Source organism: Lolium rigidum, chromosome 7, assembly GCF_022539505.1.
Source record: "Lolium rigidum isolate FL_2022 chromosome 7, APGP_CSIRO_Lrig_0.1, whole genome shotgun sequence".
NCBI lineage: Eukaryota > Viridiplantae > Streptophyta > Magnoliopsida > Poales > Poaceae > Lolium > Lolium rigidum.
Window position 1 is genome coordinate 74828047 of NC_061514.1, and position 9655 is coordinate 74837701.

Genomic DNA, 9655 nt, shown 5'->3' on the forward strand with positions numbered 1-9655 from the left:
CAAGGTGAGGGGGCGCAGGGGACACGGGCATCTAAACCCTAGCCGGCCACCTCCACATGATGTCTCTCATCCCTACTCCTCTCCTTTGCGTAGGCGAAGTCCTGTTCGCGGGATCCTCCATCATAGACACCACCGCAGTCGCCATTGGTTGTAGATCCCATTCATCTTGCACCAGCAGGTTTCGTCAACTGGCTTGTACTAGCAGTCCTTTTCTTCTCCGGCTGTGTGCATCCTAGCTATGCAAAAGATAAAACTGACGTTGATCGTTGACAGGCCGCTGACCGTGTTGTGTCCGCGGCGACACAATTGCAGACCATATTTGGGCCGTGATAAAATTGAGGTTGCTGCGATTGTTTTGACTTCTTCTCCTGCTCATTTTCTTAGCATTTCTTATCACTCATGGCAGGGTCAGTTAAGGTTTCGCAGAAATGGAGCCCTTGAACGGCAGATATAGTCAAAAGAAATGGCGTATTTAAGACCTGGAAGCAGATAGCTACAGATCTGTTGGGTGACATGTACCGCAGGGACGGGATTTCGTGGATCTTCAACCACCGGAGAAAATGGGTTCAGTGGATCGGTCAAACGAGTGAAGGAGAAGCCCCACACAGCGCCCACCGAGGTGAGGTGAGGAAGGTTCCCACGAACACGCCGCAAAGGAGCCCCACGGCCTGCGTGCGCCGGCGCCGGCGTGACGCCGGTACGGCGGTTGGCCAACTCTAGTTATTATTGCGGCGACTTGCGTGCACCCGGTCGCGTCCTTCTCGACGATGAAATAAATGGGTTTGGTCTTGTCCGTGGCGAAACGGAAAACGGGTGCCGGAATCGTTGACGCTGTGACGCCGTGCTGACCTCTGACCCTTGTTCTTGTTCAGCATGGGCAGCGGCTGAGGGACAAGGCCAAGAGACGTGTCAGCTGATCGGCATCACGCCTGGCAGAAGACGCGTACACACATGTGCCGTCGCTATACCAAAGACGACCAAATTGGTGTCAGTGACCTGACCCATCACACGATCATTTTTCGTATTCATTTACGTCGTATCGCTGGAGATATGCACTCAAATTGGAATTTAACTTTGCTCCTCTCGCTCTCAACGGCGGCCTCACCACCCCACCACGATCTATCTTACATCTGGTCAACTTCACACTACTTTTAAGGTTAATCCAGCCACACGCGCGCACACACACAAAATAATGGACAGGATATGTTAATTAGACACTGGGAGGAGTAGCACTGACGCTATAGAGGCCAGCCACGCCACTCGGCGATCGCTTCAATTCACCACTGCGCATCAACTTCAGAGTCCGATGCTGCTCCCCAACCAAACCATGGCGCCGCTCCTTATCCTGCTCCTCTTCCTCTGCCTCGGCAGCCTCCGCCCGACGGCGTCGGCGGACGAGCAGTTCAGCTTCAACGGCTTCACCGGCGCGAACCTCATCCTGGACGGCATGGCGACGGTGACCCCGAACGGGCTGCTCCAGCTGAGCAACGCCACCAGCCAGCTCAAGGGCCACGCCTTCTTCCCAGCCCCGCTCCAGTTCCACAACGGCACGGCCGCCATGCGCTCCTTCTCCACGGCCTTCGTCATCGGCATCATCGGCGCCTACGAGCAGCTCAGCAGCCACGGCATGGCCTTCGTCGTCTCCAAGACCACCAACTTCACCGCCGCGCTCCCCGGCCAGTTCCTCGGCCTCGTCGGCTCCGCCAACAACGGCAACGCCTCCAACCACCTCTTCGCCGTCGAGTTCGACACCATCCTCAACTCCGAGTTCGACGACATGAGCGGCAACCACGTCGGCATCGACGTCAACGGCCTCCACTCCGTCGCCGCCGACAACGCCGGCTACTACGACGATGGCGCCGCCGGCGCGTTCAGGAACATGAGCCTGGTGGACCGCAAGCCCATGCAGGTGTGGGTGGACTTCGACGGGCAGACCATGCAGGTCAACGTCACCATGGCGCCGCTGCAGGTACCCCGCCCAAACAAACCCCTGCTCTCCACCACCGTCAACCTCTCCTCCGTCATCGACGGCACCGCCTACGTCGGCTTCTCGTCGTCCAGCGGCATCCTCTTCTGCCGCCACTACGTGCTCGGCTGGAGCTTCAGGATGGACGGCGCCGCCCCGCCCCTCAACGTCTCCTCGCTGCCCGCCATGCCGGTCACGTTCCCCAAGCCGCGCTCCAGGACGCTGGAGATCGTGCTGCCCATCGCGTCCGCGCTGCTCGTCTTCGCGGCGGCCGCCGCGGCGTTCGTGCTCATGCGGAGGCGCCGCATGTTCGCGGAGCTCAAGGAGGACTGGGAGACCACGTACGGCCCGCACAGGTTCTCCTACAAGGACCTCTTCCACGCCACCGACGGCTTCAGCGACGCGCGGCTGCTGGGCATAGGCGGGTTCGGCAGGGTGTACCGCGGCTCGCTCCCCAAGTCCAAGTCCGCGGAGATCGCCGTGAAGAAGGTCGCCCACGGGTCCAGGCAGGGGATGCGGGAGTTCGTGGCCGAGGTGGTCACCATCGGCCGCCTCCGCCACCGCAACCTCGTGCAGCTGCTCGGCTACTGCCGCCGCAAGGGCGAGCTCCTGCTCGTCTACGACTACATGCCCAACGGCAGCCTCGACAAGCACCTCTACGACCAGACCAAGATGGTCCTGAGCTGGGGACAGAGGTTCCGGATCATCAAGGGCGTCGCCTCCGGGATGCTGTACCTCCACGAGGACTGGGAGAAGGTGGTGCTGCACCGCGACATCAAGGCCAGCAACGTGCTGCTCGACGCCGACATGAACGCCCGCCTCGGGGACTTCGGCCTGGCCCGGCTCTACGACCACGGCACCGACCCGCACACCACGCACGTCGTCGGCACCATGGGGTACCTGGCGCCGGAGCTCGGCCACACCGGCAAGGCATCCAAGGCGTCCGACGTCTTCGCCTTCGGGGCATTCATGCTGGAGGTGGCGTGCGGGCGGAAGCCCGTGGTGCAGGACGCCAGTGACAACCACCTGGTGCTGGTGGACTGGGTGCTCGACCAGTGGCGCGCCGGCAAGGTCACCGCCGCCGTCGACCCGCGCCTTGGCGGCGACTTCGTGGAGCACGAGGCCAGCCTCGTGCTCAGGCTCGGCCTGCTTTGCTCGCACCCGCTGCCCGGCGCGCGGCCCACCACCAGGCAGGTCGCGCAGTACCTGGACGGCGACCTCAAGCTGCCGGAGCTGTCGCCCACGTACCAGAGCTTCAACATGCTGGCGCTCATGCAGGACCAGGGCTTCGACCCCTATGTCATGTCCTACCCGATGACCTCCATCACCGCCGGCACCATGTCTCAGATGTCCGACCTCTCCGGAGGAAGATGAGCAGCCCTTGTCCCGTGTCTAATTAATTAGTAGTGTCTTGTTATATGGTGTATATTCAGAATTGGGTGCGTCTTTTGTGTAGCGTGGATCGATAAATCTGAATGTGAAGTGATGCGCACGCGTGTTCATTATAGTTAGCAGATGTCAAGATGAGAGATAACTGACCAAAATGGAGATTTGGGCTTTTGATCTTCTTTTTTTATCGGATGTCCCCGAAGGGACGGGCTTTTGATATGAAACTGCCCTCCCCGGTTTTGTCAGGCATGTACAATGCTGATGAATTAGCCAGCTATAGGTAATTTTAGTGATGTGCAGGAAAGAGACTAAGGAAAGGAGATTGAGATTGTCGGTAAAGTTCTAAACCAATGTACATGTCCTGAACTATTACAGTCTTACCAGTTTCTAAATGTAAACCAGTTGGTGATCTTCTCCAAATTTGTAAGCAGAAAGCATAATCAGAGGTTATTATAACTTTGCGGGTTTTTATCACCATTTATCTCCAAGAGCTCATTTTTCTAACAGTTCTTGTACATGGAATGGAATTGTCCCCAAAAGCTGAAAAGGCTTATATTTCGAAACACGGTAATACTAGGTTATTTGCCATGCTCAAAGTAGTTTACCACCCATTGCACAAGATCCAGGACTTACTATGCTTGTTCCAGGATGGTGGTGTGTGCCCTCGCGACCGTCATAGTCCACGACGATCGGCGAGGGTGTTTGCACCGTTTTTTGGCCAATTTTCCGTTAATAAACCGGTCACCAGTTCTTCTCTTTTCACGAAAATGGCAAGTCTTGCCTCGTTTCAAAAGAAAAAATACTACAGTCATTCCAAGTGTATAAACATATTTTTGTTTAGAACTATACTGAACATCTTTTTGTAATGGTTTACCAGAAATTCTAATAAGCTTGGTGAAAATGTGGCTCAATGACATTGATTTGGGCGTCTAGAAGGCGGCAACCAAAAGCAGTAATATATTATCACAAGTCCTTTCGAAAGAGATGCCATGTGATGTATCTCTGATGTCAAGGGTGATGCAGGACTTTGTGCTTCCAGAATCTGAAACACAAGAGGCAGTTTCGAGCCCCACCCTTGGTGCTATCAGAGGGTACAGAGAAGGGCAACAGCAATCGTCAGGCCAATAACTGTTATGGAGCACACAATATAGTACTAGCATGGGATTAAATCAACAAATAAAACCTAGTCCAGGGCCATATACAATTACAAATAATAACCCATGATTACATGAACTCACATGATGGGAAAGCACGTAAAAAATAGGACTGGGGAATATTAACTACCATAGGTAAAAACATGAAAGTATTTTGAACAGGTTCGGGCATAAAAATTCTCTTACAACTAAGAAACATATGGATTAAGGTGTACTTGAACTTTCCAACTTACATGATTTCCAGAATTACATGACAGCCTTTCCACGATCCGAGTGAGCATGAGAGCTAAAATATAGTATAAGCTTATAGAAATGGTGTTAATTAATTTCAAGCATGGATTCTATCTTTTGCCATTAGCAGAAAATAATACAACATCTCAAAATGCTTAAAAGTTCCTATCAGTCTAGATCAACAATCTTTTCTCAAACAATTCTATAAGACCACGTTGCAAAACTGTAACCAGCCTAAAAAGGAATCATCTTCAGTTGATCTTGATTCCATACTAAGATGGCAGTGCAAAAGCCAAAACTTGCACAACTCGTATTGTTTGGTGATATGATGAATTTGTCCGAAACTCGTTAAAAACCCTCCAGAAAACACAAGCCGAGACAGGGATCCAAGCAGAAGCTGTCAAAAAAAACATGAAATAAAAAAAAAACAAGAATGAAAAAACACCATAATAATTTAAGGAACCGATAGGACTTACGAAACACTGCATGCCAAATAAAGAGAAAGGGACATTGATCAAATCTGGAGCTAAAATACCAAACTTCTAGTCACCTTTTGGGATAAGGGTTTTGTCCCTTGTGACAGTGGTAAGGTTTACGATCCCAATGTCAGCTCATGAGTCATGGAAACTAATGTTTAACGATTTATTGGCAAGCCTTACTGTCAGTAATGAAACAATTTGAGCAACATGGACAGTTCAGATCCAAGATTCAATGTATTGCTCCAAATGAGGTTATCTAACACCACCTTCATATATTCTATAGACTGTCTAAGTTTGCATGGTCCAGGAAACAACAGCACACATGGACAAATACGGCCGCACAAACAAACGCGCACAGCAAGTTGCAACTTAAAGTCATGTATTGGATCCCACTTACTCAAATCCAATGTATATGCCATACATACTGGTAAATACCAGTAGGCAGTTACAACATCAATGGAAGAAAACCATGCAAATGAAACTGGGAAAGTATAAGTTCTGAAATCCTGGTTGCTAAACATGAATTTCTTGAGCACATTATCAAGCTTGCGGGAGAGACTTAAATGACAACATGGAATTATATAACTGCATTAGGTCTACCAAAAACATTCATTCACTCCTTATGACGAATTGCTAACTTGAACTGATGTACTATATGAAATAGATACCTCGGTCACATGAGATGAGATGTCAGCAAAATCCTGTTTTGTTCATTTCCAATTTGATACAACAAAATTGTAGTAATCCTCTTCATTGTAAAGTCTCCTGGAAATGTGAGAAGAGTAAGTGTTTTATAGTTGCCAATTAAGGAATAAATGTAATACAAATGATGAAGATTACAAGACACACAACATTGCAAAATCTTGTAGGTTTCAACTCCTTATTGATTCATTGGAAATATATCATACTCCCTCCGTTCCTAGATATGAGCAATATAGTGTTCTGGAAAAAATCCAGAATATAAGGTGTATTGCGTTGCACCACTTGTATGGAGAATATTTTTAGGGATTTGATTATGTTTTCTTATCTTATGCAAAGTCCTCTATTAGCTCACGTCAATTGTCTAGGGTTAATCCCACCCAAACATAATGCAATTTTTCCTCAATGTGCGTTCTTTAATTTTCAAGCCAAAAACAATATGGCTTACATCTAGGAACGGAGGGAGTAGTATAATAAAACCAACTAATCTATCTCCAGTTGGACAAAGCCTCTGGGGATATCAGATGAACTCTCAACTGGCAATATTATCAGTACAAAGAAACCTCTCCATCTATACTCCATAGATCGAACTTTGCTAAAAAAATACTATTGTCTCTCTGAAGCCAAATATTCCAGTAAGGTTGCAATTGATATCCCTTGAAAAAATGTTATAATATAAACTAATTGTCACCTGAAAGTATATCTAAATCAAAATCTAGCAATAATTTTGTGTGATCAAATGACATGAATGACGGCGAATTAGGTCTGTTCCAAGAGGATCAAGACCATAAATTTGGGCAGTACTATCCATGGGTAACATAGGAGGACAATGCATATCCATATGTGGTGTTACATGAGCTCATGACTTGCAAAAGGAAACAAATGGGAACTTGGCTTCACTTACGCTACATCTGCTGATGAACCACACTTTATCACACCTTTCCCTTCAGCAAATTCAAGGTTAGTATAGTGCGTAATTATTTCTCTCAACGTTGTCTTTGTGCTCTTCACATCATTGTCCCACAAAATAGTCTGCTCAAAAGAAAAAAATTGTAAAGATACCGGTCCGACAAGTAAAACATGACAATTACTTTCTATGCTGGGAGCAACAATTAAATACCTTTCTGACATACTCTCTTTTGTAATCCTCCCAAGGTATTTTTCCTTTGGCACTGAAAACAGAGGCATTCCACAAGGCACCTCTAGCAGCCATTACAGATGTGGCACCTAGTAGTTCAAGTAATCGAAACACAAACCCACTGTTAAAAACACCAATATGCCGGTGCACTCCAACTCACCAAGGAGGTCTGTGGGTTTTCAAGAAACTCTAATTATGCATGCTTGTTTGTGAATGAATAATTTAATTTTCCATAAACTTGGATGTATATAGCCATTTGGTGTTTGAAAAGATAAAGCACTATGGAATTCCCACTACAAGATTTTTTTTTCTTTTGGCTAGGAGTAAAGTAAATGCAATACTGATAACTGGCAAGCGAAGAAACCAAGAGCAATGAGAGTGAATCAGGCAGCCATTTATGTATTTCGCTTTCATGTACTCTACCGTGAAGTAAAGAAATAATAAGAGCATAAAAATGAATCAAACATACAAACCTGTAGCATCTTTGATTCTCTTAAAATCTTCGTACTCAAATACATCTCCATTAGCTATAACTGGAATTGACAGTGCCGACACAACATCAGCTATCTCATCCCACTTAGCCGGATCTTTTGGCCTGTCTTTGATCGTTCTGCATTTGTTTTAAAGGCAAACCATGAAACTAATTACTTATAAAACGATCATAGGACCCATGAAAAATGGATAATATATGCACCAACTCATATTTCATTTTATTATTGCAATAATCAAACCGGATGAATTACAGAGTATGGTAGTTAATGCAAAGCTCGGACGTTGGGAAAAAAACCACTGGGAAAATATTTGGAGCAGGTCCCGGAACTTTCAATGTATCTAAGTTGTATAAATTTGGAGATTACCAATTCTAATAAACCGTATTGTAGTGCATCTGGATATGATTTTTGCCAGCATTTGCAATCTTGTGTGTTAAATTTAGTTGATGCCATTAAAAAGTATGGATGGTAAATTGTGCATTTTCAAGCAAGCTAAGACTCGGAGTACAATTATATATGTGCTTACCTTCCATGGACAGCCAGAGCTGGAACACCTGTTTTCTCAATCCGGCGAGCCAACTCCACAGTGTCCTCACGTTTGCTCAGAAGACGGATTTTACATGTCACTGGTGTGTTCAAGTTCCTCCGCAATGTGGTCAAAATCTAAATGGAATAATTTGGATAGCCTGAATAAGCACAGTAAAGCACAGGATATGAAAGTAAGAGAACAAATAGGACCATGCAGGCACATACGTCATGTATAAGCTCAGGTTTGGTAAGTAATGCAGCACCCATTCCTCCACTGATAGAAAAAGCCTTTGGACAACCCATGTTGATATCAATAGCAGCAACGTCGTTACACCTGGTGAGGATATAAAACTATGATTACAGAGAAGATGCAAATCAACATATGTTTACAAAGCTAATACATGACTTGGTCAAATGGTCATACCAAACAATTTAGTTAGTGGCCTTCTTTTCCCCAATAACAGAATGCACTTCAAGTTATTTGCTGTTAAAAGAAGTCAGAAATAAGGGCTTACACAATCTCAGCAGCTTTAAGTGCTCTCACGGCATCTGACGTGCCCATTTGGAAGACAACCCTGTCCCTTTCTTGTGGGCATGTTCGAAAAACCACGCTACCAGTCCCTTTCTCCACAAAATCAGTAGTCCCGAGAGATTCTGACCAATGATGAACATCATAATTAGAATGAATGAGACCATGCCACACAAATTTAGACAGCATAGGCAACAAATAAATAAAACTCGGTGGCATTAGTTGTCCTTAAATTATACACTTTTACATTGGGTTGTCCTTAAATTTGCTCCTTTTATCTTTGATACAAAAAAAACATCCAAGAATCATCTGAAATAAATGCTTGCAGTCACCAACTTCAAAGGAAGCATTACTAGAGTAAAGCTATCTACAATACTATAAATCTATAATATATGCAAAACCGCTGTTTATGAGCAGACCATAACCATTGATGTGGCAGACATAGTTGTGAGGCCATAATAAACTGTAAAACATAAATTGAACTACGGTACCATTTGTTACACGTTGACAGTGCACAAACTTATGATCGATTATTTCTTCTCCGTATGTAATATCAGCACCATATTCAGCAGCCAATAGCCTAAGCGGCAGAGCGCCCTGCAAAATTCATTGACATAGTAAGGTAGATACAGCATACAACTATGCAAGGATGCAGAGGGAAATCCTAGACAGCTGTGTGATAAGAATTCAAGGATATTGTCTAGAAATAACTGCGAATCGTGTAGGGTGAGTACTATGTATTCAGTAATCCAGCATCAGATAACTGAAGAACCATACAAAGAGACCCTAATTCCCAACTTGATACATCCCAGGATCCGTTTTGGTTAACATGGCAATCGCTCACCCAGCAACGCGCAGAGAAAACGAGCTACTCATTCACCCCGCGCGCACTAAAGCTTCCGAGGCTAGATTCAAGTTAAACTCTAGGCCCCTCCGGGAACTGAAACTCGATTCCTACGCTCCCAGCTGCTGTGAATCAAGGTGTGAGGGTTTGGAGTGTTATTACCGCGCGGACCATGGGCGCGAGCACCAGCTTGTTGCGGTACTCCAT

At 46.4% G+C, this 9655-nt stretch overlaps 2 protein-coding genes across 2 annotated transcripts; one reads left to right on the top strand and one right to left on the bottom strand.

Moving 5' to 3' along the window:
• The first annotated feature begins 1205 nt into the window (after positions 1–1205).
• On the top strand, positions 1206–3385 carry LOC124670535 (L-type lectin-domain containing receptor kinase SIT2-like). The gene has a single exon (XM_047207018.1). The coding sequence runs from the start codon at positions 1307–1309 to the stop codon at positions 3338–3340; it is 2034 nt and encodes a 677-aa protein (XP_047062974.1). The 5' UTR covers positions 1206–1306; the 3' UTR covers positions 3341–3385.
• Positions 3386–4645: 1260 nt separating this feature from the next.
• LOC124671541 (tRNA-dihydrouridine(20) synthase [NAD(P)+]-like) lies at positions 4646–9655 on the bottom strand. The gene is made up of 10 exons (XM_047207905.1): positions 9611–9655; positions 9096–9207; positions 8591–8729; positions 8301–8409; positions 8074–8210; positions 7530–7666; positions 7039–7145; positions 6823–6950; positions 5888–5984; positions 4646–5137 (listed from the first exon to the last, which is right to left on the bottom strand). Exons 1-9 carry the CDS (start codon positions 9653–9655, stop codon positions 5930–5932), a joined length of 969 nt encoding a protein of 322 aa, XP_047063861.1. The 3' UTR covers positions 4646–5137; positions 5888–5929.

Coding starts and splice junctions, on each gene's coding strand:
- LOC124670535 (XM_047207018.1), top strand. CDS start 1,307: ATGCTGCTCCCCAACCAAACCATGGCGCCGCTCCTTATCCTGCTCCTC.
- LOC124671541 (XM_047207905.1), bottom strand. CDS start 9,655: ATGGAGTACCGCAACAAGCTGGTGCTCGCGCCCATGGTCCGCGCG. Junction 9,208..9,610: donor TCGCGCCCATGGTCCGCGCG/GTAATAACACTC, acceptor TGTCAATGAATT/TTGCAGGGCGCTCTGCCGCT. Junction 8,211..8,300: donor AACCTGAGCTTATACATGAC/GTATGTGCCTGC, acceptor TATTCCATTTAG/ATTTTGACCACATTGCGGAG.